This window comes from Myodes glareolus, chromosome 25 (genome assembly GCF_982192425.1).
Source record: "Myodes glareolus chromosome 25, mMyoGla1.1, whole genome shotgun sequence".
Taxonomy (NCBI): Eukaryota; Metazoa; Chordata; class Mammalia; order Rodentia; family Cricetidae; genus Myodes; species Myodes glareolus.
In genome coordinates this window covers 4145041-4160029 of record NC_142050.1, presented here as the reverse complement: position 1 = coordinate 4160029, position 14989 = coordinate 4145041, and the positions used below count along the sequence as shown (strand labels likewise).

Genomic DNA, 14989 nt, shown 5'->3' with positions numbered 1-14989 from the left:
ATCTTAGCAGCCCACATAATGAGATGTGCCTCTGTACATAGCTCCTTTACAGTAAAAATAACATTTAAAGAAAATACAATAATATACATAATCCTGGCTCTCTGTGAATTTTCCTTTTTTATGTGGCTTATTTTTCTTTGTTTCTTTTAATCTATACCTATCTGTACTCTGTCTCTTTAAAGACTTTACTTTATGACTTTTTAATACTTTCTCTTTCTCCCAAGCCTACATATGTCTATCTAACACTATGACCCATTTAGAGGTCTTTTATGGCTGAATCTGTCCTATTTCATTTTCTTTAATTCTCTACTGTCTTCAAGAGCTTTTAAAATGCTAAGCTGTTAAGAATCTAAGCTGTGACAATCCCAGGTCAAATACAGGTACTGCCTACTCTCCCCGCCCAGTCCAACATGGTGGAGCCACTTGTGCCTATGAGCCGTGCGCACTGCACTGCTAGCATGGCGGAGCTGCTCTGGATGTCGGCTCCACCTCTCTCTAATTTCAAAATGATGAACGTACCATTTCTGCTGGCTCTGGGGCCACCAGGTAAGAGCCACACTCAGCACTTTAACTCTGATACTGAGCGTGCGGCACATAAACTCTTTCTTTCTGAGTTACAGCCAAATCTGCCACGCAGAGCACTGCGCAGCCTGGAAACACCTCTGTGTATGGTGGTGGGAATCCGCCATGCTCTCCCGCCTACCTAAGCCTGATCCTGCTGTCTGTCCAGGCGGGAAGAGCTGAGCCACAGGCTCAGATTCTTTGTTCCTGACCCCAAGTGGGGACACAAACATCCGGGCCCACAAATGCCATTTAACAACCACATGCAATACACACACACACAACACACACACACACACACACACACACAGTACAAGCCAAGATGTTGAGAAATTGGGCCCCACTGTGAAATGATGGGACTGCCTTGGCAAATGTCAGTTCCAAGTATGATGGTACAATGTGACATGGCAGCTTCACTGTGTGGCATGTGAGCAACAGAACTGGAAACACCTCCACACACATGTGACTACACAAATGTCACGGCAGCATTTCTCCCAGCACCCACATGCCCACTAGCTGATGAACAGGCCGCATGACTCTCAAGCAGAGCATCATATGACAATAGAAAGAATAAGTTGCAGGTACGTGCTACGACACAGATGTACCTGGAAAGGCTATGGTACGTGGAAGAATTCAGTCACTAAAGGTCACTAATCGATTGATTCCATTTACATGAAACATCCAGTAAGCAAACTTATACAGACAAAATGTATACCAGTAGTCGACAGAGGCCGGAAAGAGGGGGAAACGGAGGACAACAGCTAAACAATGAGGGATTTCTTTGGGTCTTATGCAAATATTCTGGAATTAGGTAGTGATTATTAATGCACAACTCTATGAATATACTGAAACTCCCTGAATATTACATGACCAAATTTAATGACATATGACTCATATCTCCAGAAACTCCCCCCAAACAAGTCACACATTATCCACTTTGAAAATAACAATCTCTGATACATTTTGCTTGTTCATAGCCCTTAATACCAAACTAATTTAAATTTGTGAGTCCCTTGAGTGTGCAGGTGCCATTGTATAAAGTGGTGTCTTCCTTCTCTAGAATTCTTTGTTTCTACTTTATTCGCTAGTTTTTCCTCCTTTGTCTTCTCTGGGTATGTTCACCCTAAAAGTGTATGTCACATGCTTATTACTGGAATCTGAGGGTCAAGAACAGTGACTGAGACAGACTAGGAACTGAGCAAGCAGGTGTTCAGTGACACGTGAATATGGATTTTATGGCCAGGGCAGCTTTTAAACACCCCACTTCATACTTCTTAAAACTTCTCCATGGAGAAGCACTGGAGCACAGAGAAACGCAGCTCAGCATTGACTTGGTTGAGCAAATGACTGCTTCAGAGTGAGAAGCCAGGTGGTTTTACTTACCTTGTATCTTTTATGGGGTAAAACTAGGGAACCACATTGTACTTAATCCCCCAAATCAAACCTTCTTTTCCTGACACTGTGCTGCATAGAATGTTAGAGTTATCAGCAGCTGGTATTCGAAGATGGGGTTGATTTATGGATTAACTGCCGGACTTACATATGGGCTTCCAGAATTTGAATGTATTATGACTGACAGCCCATTTTATTGATTTATTCACCTTTCTCGATTAAGAGACTAATTCACCAGACCAAAACATTACACAGAAGACAGTCAGGATAGAGTGAGGAGAGAAAACACATTTATCTTTACAAAGCATCTCTCTCTTCTATGGAAGAAAGATCCAGCAGAAGCATAAGAATGGGTAAAGTCAGGGCAGAGTGAATGACTGCCATACTTCATCTCTCAAAAGTGTCTGCTTGGAGCCTAAAACCCAATCCACGTTCTGTTGCCAACAGCTGGACCCTATAACACAGTAAGATCAGATCAAAGGAGAGATTTCCCTGTGGGGGAGCGGCTCTCCATATTTTGCACAGAACAGCTCAGTGTGCTCAGGGGTTCTGAGTGTAAAGATTGCATGTGAGGACTCAGACTTGCCCCCATTCCATGGTTGATGTCTACCTAAAGGAACGGAATACGGACGAACACAGAACGAGTTTCACAGCGAGAGGATGGGGCCAGTCCCTCAAAAATTGAGACCCACGTCTTGTGATAAGTCAGGAAAGGCCACTACTGTCAGTCTCACAGCAGTTGAATTCCAGAGTGAAAACAGCAAGGCGGGGACATTTTTGAGGCTGGTGATATGCAGAATAATTGGTTTGTTTCCTTTGGCATATTGACTTTTCATGTCCTCTAAGTTGCTACTGAACCTCAGGTATTTGACTAGTGCTAGAAATTTATTGTGTAACTGGGGAACAATTATGTTTGCTTTAACGCAATCACATGCCCTGTGATTTCTTGAACTTCTCTTGAAATGTCGATATTTGTGACTTGTCCTAAACATTCTCAGTAGAGATTAGCTTGCTCTCAGTCATGTATTGGAAGACCATCCAGGGAAATTATAGGTGTTTACCTCCCACTGTATTGCTGTAGCCTCTCCGTAAAGAGGCTCTGCTGGTGAGGCCAGAGACCATTGCACGAGCACCTGTGTCTGCTCTGTTTCTTGGTGTTGGTAAAAATCAGTGGGTTACCCCCCAGTTTGAGTTTCAGTTTCTTCAAAACCAGAAGGATCTAGCATTGGTGTTAATGATCCGTCTAATGGACATGCAAGATACCTAAAGGAAACCCCTGCACAGTAGTGCAGGCCTATGTAGTCCCAGCCACTCCGGACTGGAGCCTAGAACTTCAAGGTAAGTCTGTGTAACACAACAAGACCCCATCTCAAGACAAAACCAAAGCCTTGAGAGATGATCAGGTTTTTAAAGAATTCTAATAATGGTTGCAAGAAAAGTATACTTGGAAATTACATCTTCCTTTGAAATTATACCCACCCCACCCCTTTTAGACAACACCGTGTATCTTTATGTTGTGAACCATCCTCACATGGATTCTACTGTGGAAATATTTAGATTCGAAGAACAACAGCGTTCTCTCATCCACCTGAAGACTATAACACACGAACTCCTCAAGAGGTAAGGAGTTAAAACCTTTATTTAAAGGTTTTATTAAACCTTTATTAAAGGTTTTATTTTTTTTTATAATTTTTTTATAATTTTTATTAAAAATTAAAACCTTTCGCTGTACTTCTATTTGCTTTACACTGCCTCTGGGGGTGTTGTTTGTTTGTTTGTTTGGCTCAGTGGGCATCCATTAACTTTTGTTTTGCAGTAGTTTTTCCTCCAGAATTTTCTAGAGCTTCCCATGGAGAGACTTCACTAGAAATTGCGGTGTTCAGTATTAAATGTCTCTCTATTTTCCAACTTTTTGAAAGCTTTTAATCCTATAAAGATGCTCAATTAGATTCCCAGCTCTAATTTCAACGTCTTTGCCACAGCAGCTCAATACTGTGTTCTCTTTAAATACCTACTCCCTTTTGCACTTGTCCGTGTAGGTGGCATTCTCAGAGCCTTACCCTCAGGTGTTAGAAACAATCTCCAGGTGGCTTAGTTCTTTGTACCCAGTTTTTAAAAGAAAAATTTGATTAAAAAAATCAAACAAATCAACCTGCGGGCACTAATAAAAATAACCTTTATTAAATGTTGATTGTGTACCAAGTGTTATGTCAAAATACTTAAACTAAATTTTCACCTAGCATTTAGTAACAAATAAGAGTAAGATGAGTCTTGTGGAAGCAGTGGGCCAGATAGGGTCACCGAGTCAGTTTGTGCCTGGCATAATCATCAAGTCGGCCTGAGTCCCTCAGGGCTCCATGCTGAGTTCTTAATTTGAAATGATCAACATTCTTACTGAATTTAGAAAATTAAAATTTTTAGTGGCTAGCCCATTTCAACTCTTAAATAACAAAGGATTTTTCTTTTATGAAGGAAGCACGCCACTAGGTACTGAGCCACAGTGGACCAGAACCTCACAGGATTCTGGGGAAGAAAACATCACTTACGTTGTGCCTCAGTCTCACAGTAAAGTGAGCTTTTCTCGTTGAGGAGTCTTACCTCATCGGCAGGTTATGGGGAGCATATGACCTCACAGGGGGAGTACTAGAAAATGCCCCTGTAGGGTTTCAGTCCTAGAACACTTAAGTCAGAGATCAGCCTGAAGTAAAAAATGGGAAATGTTATTAGTTAAATTATGTCCTGCAAAACTGTAAAATATTTTCCATCATCCAAATTTCGTACATCTAAAATTTTATATAAAAATATGTGTTTAAATTCCTACCACACATACCTCAGAATGTGACCTTACTTAAAAAAAATCTGCAGAGGTAATTACAGACAAAGTCTTACTATAGTACATATGATATATTGTTAATCAGTTAGAAGGCAGACGGATACAGAAGACCGGCATACAACAATAGATACCATACCGACACTGAGTGCGAGATCTCCAACTCAGTGAAAGCTGCCTCAATCTGGAAAAGTCAGAAAACAGGTCTTCCCACAGCATCTTGGGAACAGACTCTGTGAATATTGCTCTGCTAGCTCCTTCATCCATGTTCTTGCTCTGTAAAACTGTGTTATAAAAACTTTTGTTGTTCTAATCTGTACAATTGATGGTAGCTTGTTATGGCCGACCCAGGAAACACATACGTGAGGAAGTGTGGGAAAGCTCTGTCCAGTCAGCTGTTGCTGAGTGCAGGGATGACACAGCTGAAGCAGCCACATGAACCTTATTTCACAATGATCTCACCAAGGCAAGAAAGAGGGAAGAGTTTATCATGCAATCTCATCTCCTCTTAGTCAACGGTGGCCCAGGGGGCCTCCTCACCCTTACCATGCCCACTCGTGTGTGTTCAAGTCTATCTCAGTGGCATCCTATGTTTTGACAGCGACAAGTCTGAAGTGGGAGGCAAGTTGCCAACATAGAGGGTAAGACACTGTGAAGTGGCACCCATGGGAGATCTGTCAGACCCAGTCTCCCCAGGACTGGTTGAATTTGGTCCTTCTTGGCAGTGGAAAGAGTCAAGGGGAGCTGCAAGGTTCTAAGGAGGAGCGTGAGGGTGGTTATGACACACACAACACAAGCACCAAGGGGGAAATAGAGTCACAGGAGGAAGCCAGGGGGATTTGATGCAGGGTCCCCGGCAAGACTAATGTCATTCGTGATGTCACTGGAGATCTTTCGGAAGAAGGGGCACTTAGGATGAGTCAGGAAGGATGAATAAGCCAGTGACAGGGTACACTGCATGAAAATTACAAAATATTTCCTTTCCTTATCCAAATTTCCCTTTCCTAAAATTTTATCTCTTTAAAACAAAACAAAATAAAAATGCTTTAGGGTCATGAAATGGCTTCATGGGTGAAGGTGCTTGCAATTGCTGGCAGCCTGAGGTTGATCTCCAGGACATACATGGTGGAAGGAGAGAATGGACTCCAACAAGCTGCCCTTTGACCTCTGCACATGTGCTGTAGCAGACATGCTGAAGAACTCTCGGGTGTATACACACACACACACACACGCAAATAAATAAATCTAAGATATCTTTCATCTTTCTTTTTAATTTTCAAGCCGCATTTTTCTTTTCCCAAATATTGGTTGTATTATGACATTAAACACTTTCTTGAAATAAAGAACATAAAGGACTGGGTGTGGCAGTGCCTTTAGTGACAGTGCTCATAAAGCAGAGGTAGGCAAATCTTTGAGTTCAAGACCAGCCTGGTTTATAGAGTAAGTTCCAGGACAGTCAAGGCTGTTACACAGAGAAGCCAAAAACAAAAAACAAAACAACAATGGGAAAGAAAGAAAGAGAGAGAAAGAGAGAAATATTTATATATAGAGAGAAATAGAGAGAGAAGAAAGAAGGAAAGAAAGGGTATCCTACCTGCTTAGAGATAGACTTGGTTAGCCTATAATGACAGGAAGGAATGCCTATGGGTCAAAACTGTGTGGTTTTCTTTTATTTCCTCACTCATGCTGTATGTGCTGATCAGGACCTTGTGTCAGATTGTCCTCACATAGGTTCCTCAGAGAACCACAATAGTATGCCGTCAGAAAGATTGCTTGTTTCTGTTAAAATACCATGGATCTCTTATTGGTTCCTCAAGTTTTTCATTAAGAAGCCTGGGAAGATGGCTCAGGCAGTTAAAAAGCTTGTCTTATAAGCATGAGGACTGGAATTTGATTCTCAGAACTCATGTAAAAAATGGCTACACATGGTAACATGTGCTTATAATCCTGGTGTTGCAGAGGCAAAGATAGGTAGATGCCTAGGGCTTACTGGTCTACCAGCCTAGTCTATTTGGGAAGTTCCAGGACAACAGGATATCTCAATAATCAACAAACAAAATTATATATATACATACATACATATACTTTTTTGGTCAAAAAAGTCACATGATAGTGCTTAACTTTAATAATTAAACCTCATTCTAAAGGAAAACAAAGATATTATGTCTGTCACAGAAAATCATCTTAACATCTACAAGTCTAGAGTTTGTTAGTATTCATATTCATTTTTTATTTAAAATCATAAATAGCCAAAGTAAAGCATGTGGAAGTAAAGTCAGAACGTTTTATGGGATTAGTTAATTCATTTTAATTGAAGTCTGTCATTTAAAACTGATAAACATGGTAATCTAGGTCTTTGTCAATAATCAAGATATTCGAGTATCTTTTGAGTTTCTCTCAATTTTTCTTTCCAGTGTGAATGACATTGTGGTTGTTGGGCCAGAGCAGTTTTATGCTACAAGAGACCACTACTTTACCAGCTACTTCTTGATACTTCTGGAGATGTTCATGGACTTTCAGTGGACTTACGTTCTTTTCTACAGCCCAAGAGAGGTCAAAGTCGTGGCCCAAGGATTTAGTTCTGCCAATGGAATCACAGTCTCACTAGATCAAAAGTATGTGCTTTCAGGGTAGTTCTGCCCTTTGTCTCGAACACTTTGAAGAGCTCCTTGGCTCAAGAGTTCCCTTAAGCTCAAGCAGTCAGTGTGTGAGTGGAGTGCTCAGAGTTCACATGAAATATGTGATACTAAAAACTATTTGTTTTCTTCAATTTCAAGTACCCTCCAGGAAAAAAGAGACTTAAAAAATAATTTTTGTTCAAAATTCTTACATAATGAAATGCACTTTTTCCAATATTCTTTCTAAAAACAGGATGAATATGCAATATCTTTGTCCCTTATAAGTGCAGAAGGAAGGTATTTAACCACATCTATAAGACCATATTAACTAAAAAGCTCTTATTAGAGAAAGAAACCTGCCTTAAACATGTGATGGTGAAGTTGGCAGACTTATGATAATTCCATGAATACTTTTAAGAAACATGAACATGTTGTGGGATAATTTTCTTTGTACACTATGTATTTGTCAAGGCACCTTCTGATTGGTTTACTAAAGAACTGAATGGCCAATAGCTCACAGAAGAAGATAGGCAGGACTTCCTGGGAAAGAGAGGAAGAGGAAGGAGGAGGAATCTAGCCCTGGATTTCCCCGGCCAACTGGGAACTAGTGCCATACTGAAGAGCGGTAATGGAGTCATGTGGCAGAACATAGATTAAAAAATGTGGGTTCTTGAAGTTATACGAGCTAGTTAGAAACCAGCCTAAGCTGAAGGCCAAGTTGCCATAATAGTAAGTCTCCATGTAGTTATTTGGGGACTGGTGAATCAAAGACAGTCTGACAACAAAACTTGCTATATGAAATTTTAGATGAGAACATTCCAGGAAAAGAATTAAGACTTAAAAGTTTTAAAAACACAGATAGTCTATGAATAACAACATTTAGATTTGAGATCATGAGTGGGGATGATCTTTGTATAAAATGCCTTTGGACTGGATGTAGTGGTGCATGTCTTTAATGTCAGACCTTGGGAGGAAGAGGCAGGAAAAAAATCTATGATAGTGAGGTCAGCTTGGTCTACATAGTGAGTTCCAGGACACCCAAACTACATAGTAGAACCCTTTTTCAAAAAGCAAAAATAAATAAATAATAAAACAAAAGCAAACCACCACCAACAACAACAAAAACAAAATGCCTCTGTGCATTTTCCCTGTTTGGAAAGCACAGTGCACTTGAGCTCCAGGGCCACACCATTGTTCTTTCAAGCTCTAAGTGTGGAAGTATGGGCTCTTTAGCCTTGGAAGGATGTTCCTACCTCATTCAATTGAAAAAAAATATTGTAACTCCTAAGTAATGAGATCGACCCTATATGCTATCTACAATATTACTTTTTACTTCATGGTCACTTTTCACATTAAAAGCCTCTAGAACATTTTAATAACATTGAAATTATCACTCTCCACTCTGTTATCTACTTTTATAGCATTGTAGAAAAACATCACTGTAGTACTTCAAACCAATGTGAATTTTACATTTGTTCTCCAAAAAGAAGACAATGTCATATGTTACTACTCATTTAAACATTAAGTGTTACATGCTTTACAGGTATGTTTATGTAGCTGATGTAATGGCTAAGAACATTCACGTATTGAAAAAACATGATAATTGGAATTTAACTCAAGAGAAGGTAAGAGCTCCCCAGCTAGCCCATACAGCAAGGCTCCACGTATATTTCATATTTGATCCAGGAATGGTTTTAAGGACCCATGGCTATTTATACTTTTAGAGTGCAATCACAAAGCTTCCTAAAAATACCAGCGTCCAGTACCAGGAAGAATTGTAGGCGGGAGGGAGGGGGATGGCAGCGAACGCTGAGATAATGTCCTCACCGCTTTCTCTTTGTTGAAGGTAATTCATTTGGGAACATTGGTGGACAACTTAACTGTGGACCCTGCCACAGGAGACATTTTGGCAGGATGCCATCCTAACCCCTCAAAGCTACTGGTTTACAACCCTGAGGATCCTCCAGGGTCAGAAGTAAGTACTGATTCTGGAACTTACAGGCATCTCTGCAAGAGTGAAAATTTGCTGAGGTGATGTTGAGGGCATTTATGTTTATGTAGGTCACATTTTCATTCTAGAACTGAATAAACATTTATATATATATATTCCAGCCACCCAGACTCCCGAAATAATCACAAAGAAATCTGTATTAATTGCAATACTGTTTGGCTTATTAGCTATATTTCTGACTCTTATACCTTAAATCAACCCATTTCTACTAATTTGTGTATTGCCACATGGCTGTGACTTTAGGGCAAAATTTTGGTGCATTTGTCTCCTGCCAGTGGCTACATGACTTCTCACTGCCTCTGCTGTTTTCCTCCCAGAATTCAGTTTAATCCCCAGCCTCCCCACCCCACACCCCACCCTACCCTCAACCCCACCCCACCCCCCCTGCCTAGCTGTGTTCTGCCCCACCATAGGCTGGAAGCTTCTTTATTAACTAATGGTATGCAGAGGGGAATCCCACATCAGATCCTAGCTTGGCAAGTGCTTTGCTATTAAGAGTAATGAGGAAAGATGAGTTTGATAGGTTATATTGGCATAGATGGCCCTACTGTGTTTCCCATAGAAGGCAAGCTCCGAGGAGCTGCTGCAGTGGGGCAGAGAGGGGGACATGCCTAGAACCATCTCTGTTCACACCACGGAGCACACAGCCTGCATCAAGCCTGCACAAACCTGACTTGAGTCTCTGAAGTAGATGAATTTTTATTCTCAGGTTCTAATAAATATGATAGTGTTCAAAAGTGTTTCCTTTTAAAAGATTTTTTTTTAATTTTAAAAGTTTACCTTCTGAAGTAAAAACCATGAATTATCTGCAGCATTTAAACCAATTGCATAACACTGCATTTTCTATGACACTGAGTTGAAAAATAATAATAAATTTTAAATCTCCCTTGAATTTAACTATTACAAATTCTTTCACACATTCTTGAAATGACTTATTTTTTTTGACACTTACATTTTGCCAGATATTGTTTTAATGTTTGGGCTCTCTTGGAAAATAAAATACATACAGGCTGATAAGATGGTATAAAGCACTTGCCATGTAAGCCCAATGACCTAAGTTCAATCCTTGGTTCTACCATGGGAGGAGAGAACCAACTCATAAAAGTTATCTTTTGACCTCTGCAAGTGATGCGACCTGTATGCCTGCACCTGTGTGCCCACCTGCTCAACACACATGCATACAAAAACAAACAAAAACAATAAAATAAAACTTAAACAATCATTAAAAAAAAAACCATATCAAGACCCCAATCTTAGAGCAGAGAAGGACAAATACTAAATGAACATGTAAGTTCATGAACATATAAGTTCATTTATAAAAGGAACATATAAATTGCATAGATGGTAAGTTGTGCAGGAAAAAACAACACGGTTAGGAAGAGGGTAAAGACTGCTAAGAAGGCCTGGGCTTGAAGGTCCTGGATTGAAGACAGAAAGAGACGAGAAGCTGTGGCTTTGAAGAAAGATGACTTGTTTGTGAAGTTGCAAAACTGAGATTCAAATTTTCTTAGCTTCTTCATTGACCCAGGAGGGGTCATTTTTATTGAAGAATATGACTGTTTTTTAATTATTTTTATTTGAAATTAACAACAAAGTATATCAACTTTTGCTCTGTGTTTACAAAGTGAAAATAGGCAGTGAATACAAGCTTCCAAGCACTCACTTGCTATCTACCCATCAGCCTTTTTATATCGCTGATGCCTATTGTATGGAGATATCTAAAGCATGGCATATGTTTATGTAGTTTCATTATTAATTTTTTCACATTTACACTTATGTAAAATAAATTAAAAACACACCAACTTCGAAAGTGATAGCTTTCCCCTTTCACTTTTTGTTTTTGTTTTGTTTTTATTATTTTATTTTTTATTATTTTTTTATTATTAAAAAATTTCCGCCTCCTCCCTACCTCCCATTTCCCTTCCCCTCCCCCGCTCCTTTCCCCCTCCCTCTCCAGTCCAAAGAGCAATCAGGGTTCCCTGCCCTGTGGGAAGACCAAGGTCCTCCCCCCTCCATCCAGGTCCAGGAAGGTGCACAACCAAACAGACTAGGCTTCCACAAAGCCAGTACATGCAGTAGGATCAAAACCCAGTGCCATTGTCCTTGGCTTCTCAGTCAGCCCTCATTGTCCGCCACATTCAAAGTCCGGTTTGATCCCATGCTTTTTCAGTCTCAGTCCAGCTGGCCTTGGTGAGCTCCCATTAGATCAGCCCCACCATCTCGCTCCTCTGGTGGTCCTGACTTCCTTGCTCATGTTACACCTTTTGTTTTTTTTAAGATTTAAAACAACCCAGTTAAATGCCTGAAGAAATTCTAGGTTCTATCATGCAGTAATTGAAATAAGAGCTAAAATGTTCACCTAGGGCATAAAAATCATGCAGTTGACTCCTGCCTTTCTACGACATGGAAGCTCTCAAGCGGACAGAACTATTTCTTGGACTTTGAGATTTAGTTAGTTAGCATGTTCTGACTTTCTCCTAGATTCTTTTATAATAAACTAAAATTAATATATTTACATATATATGCATATGATTATTTTATGTATACATACATTTAATCTCAGAAGAAAAAACTAGCCTAAAAGAAGAATTGTTACCCCAGCTAGCAAGTCAGCTGCCCCTTTTCAGATGTACACCTTGCTGCCTTCCTAGGGACAGACAGAGCTTCCCTACAAGTGCCTGGCCAAAGCGTCTGCTCTAAGTGTGTCCTAGTTAAGGTCACTATTGCTGTGATGAAGCACCACAACCAAAGCAAGTCGGGGAGGAAAGGGTTTTTTGACTTGCATTTCCACATCACTGTTAATCATTGAAAGAAGTCAGGACAGGAACTCAAGCAGGGCAGGATCCTGGAGGCAGCAGCTGATGTGGAGGCCATGGGGAGAGGGTGCTTGCTCAACATGCCTGCTCAGCCTGCTTTCTTATTGATCCCAAGACCTCCTGCCTGGGGATGGAACCACTCACTATGGACTGGGACCTCCCCATTAATCAGTAATTAAGACAATGCCCTATAGTATGATATTCTGGAGGCCTTGTCTCAATGGAGATTCCCTCCTTTCAGATAATTCTAGCTTGTGTCAAGTTTACATAAATCTAGCCAGCCCAAATGGAAGGCAAATATTACTGTGAGATGATAGAAAACTTGCTAAAGATCTGTTTCTCAGGTCCCCATTTTCAAGTTTGAACATCCATTCATGCTAAATCAGCCTTACCTCTCCACATTTGCTGACCCCTCCACTTAGTTGCCTTGTGCTTTCTGTGTGAGATCCAAGCTCCATTATTTTCATGTAGCAAACTCAAAATGAAGTTGGTAGAGCTTGGAATGAAAGTAAAAATGAAAGGAAACAAAGAAAACAACCTGAAGCTTCATTCTATTGCAAGGAATCAATAAGGGGAACCTTTGCTTCATGGTTAGTTGTTTTCCTTTTATTCCTGTCTTTGTCACCCTCCACCCCTACCCTGTCCAGTGAACTTCATCCAGGCTACTTGGAAACCTGAGAACTTATGTTTGCTGATTAGCAAAGCTGGATGTGCTAATCCTGGGGATCAATAACAGCTCTAGGCAGCTGTAGGTCCAAACTCCTGCACCTACTTCCTGTTTCTTAGCTGCTTCACAGATATGGGGTCCTTCAGCAGTGAAGACTGCCACCATCTTGACTAGTAGGTTGAGTTAGTTGACTGGGTGCCCATTAGTCATCTTCTCCCGGGATTCTGTCCCCATACTATAGGCTCAGTCAAAGGCACATTCGCAGGCAGAGAATTACTGTCAACTCAGGAGTTAGACAAGTGTTTATAAGACCCAAGTTTCTTCTTCAGGGATGCCAAATTATCAAACTGCTGAAGGTCTCTATAGAGGAATTTGACTAATGTTAACAACTAGTCCATTATCTTGCAGAGATGTTGTTAGGACAGTAGTACCGTTGTAGAAGAAAACTTAATTCTCATATACTTCCAAATTTTAGCTTAGTGGTTTCTGAAAGTATTCATTTGCTCCGGAATTCTTGGGAAGAGAAATCTCTCTAGATAGCTTTTCTTGGATACTAATGAGTGACCTTCTCTTGACAGGTACTACGCATCCAGGATGCCTTGTCAGACAAGCCCAGGGTGAGCACACTCTATACCAACAACGGCTCTGTGCTTCAGGGCAGCTCTGTGGCTTCTGTGTACCATGGGAAAATGCTCATAGGCACTGTGTTTCACAAAGCTCTGTACTGTGAACTCTAGATCTTTTTCAAAAGTCTTCATACTTTTCATATTTTGCACAAGTAAAATTACAGTTATATGCTAAATGGAACTATAATTATTTGCAATTACCAGAAAAATATGTATGACTTTTCTTATGGAGAAAATAAAAGGAGTACAGAAACTTACACCTATGAAATCAAGAGTCAAGTTAGTTACTTAGGCTTGTATTTCTTGGTGACTGTTTAGCAAAATTTTCTCCCACAACTGTGATAATCTAAGTTGCTGCAGTCCAGACTAGTGAAAAGAGCTAATGTTTAACTACTTACCATTCTTATTCTCATTGCTCTCTTGGGTGGGACACTATCTTCCAATCAAGTATTCCTACTTACAATTCTCATCTTGAGACCCCAAAGCCTGCCTTGCACTTGGTTTTGCCCCAAAATATAGTCATACAGGGGACACGATTTTGAAACAGACAAGACAAAACAAGCCTCGTAGCTTTGATATAGACAAGCCTCATCAGCTAGCTTAGTGCTGATGTGATGGAATAAGACTTTATTTATACTGATACTTCCATTGTGAGTGTAACTAATCTTGGCTCTGAATATAAGAAGGGCCTTGAGACAGACATCTTCAGCTTTCTCTATTAGTAACTCAATAAACATTTAATAAGCATGCCAGCTGACTGGCACCAATAAGTCTAAAATGAATAAAATTATTATGGCCAAAGGGCATGTTGTAAGGACAAATCTAAACTTAATTTGATAAGAATAAATAAAGACATTGCTTTCTTGTTTAAAAAAAAGACTACAAAAAGGTGACTCTCCATCTAAAGTCAGAGTAAATGTAAACTAGCTCCACAGTTGACTCTGAGAAGCCCAAAGGCTAAGTTGGCTTGGCGCTGAGAAAAAGAGAAGGGAGAGATTGGATAGGGTGAGAACTGATGATCACATGCCTCCATCATTCAAGATGAAGCTTAGATTGTAACTGAAGGGTCAGAACAGATCTCAAGTCCTGAGAAGTTGAGCGTATAATGGTAGTTACCAGAGACCGAGAGAGTAGGGGTTTTCTGGTAGTGGAGGGGGATGCTAATCATTGGGTACAAAGTTATAATTAGATAGAGTGAAGGAATTTAAGGGTGTTATTACCCAAAGAGATTACTATAGATAACAAAAATGTCCTCAATATTTCAAAAATATAGAAGAAAGGATATCGAATGTTTTCACAACCTAGTAGAATGGCAAATGTTTAAGGAGACAGATATATTTACATTGACTTAAATATTATACAAAGTATAATGCTTCAAAACGACACCCAGTAAACCATATATATGTACATTCTAAATTTTTATATAGCAATAAAAGTATCAAGTTATGAGTTCACTTATGCCATGTTA

General features: G+C 40.0%; 1 protein-coding gene across 3 annotated transcripts in view; it reads left to right on the top strand.

Moving 5' to 3' along the window:
• The window catches only part of Pon3 (paraoxonase 3), a 31929-nt gene extending 18151 nt beyond the window's left edge, over nt 1-13778 (top strand). For all 3 annotated transcript variants that reach the window (XM_048437009.3, XM_087901669.1, XM_087901670.1), the window contains 5 exons: nt 3447-3573; nt 7198-7398; nt 8945-9026; nt 9248-9376; nt 13474-13778. In XM_048437009.3, coding sequence (XP_048292966.3) covers nt 3447-3573; nt 7198-7398; nt 8945-9026; nt 9248-9376; nt 13474-13632 — 698 coding nt within the window. In that variant the 3' untranslated portion in view covers nt 13633-13778. The remainder of the gene's footprint in view (nt 1-3446; nt 3574-7197; nt 7399-8944; nt 9027-9247; nt 9377-13473) is intronic.
• Nucleotides 13779-14989: the final 1211 nt, after the last annotated feature.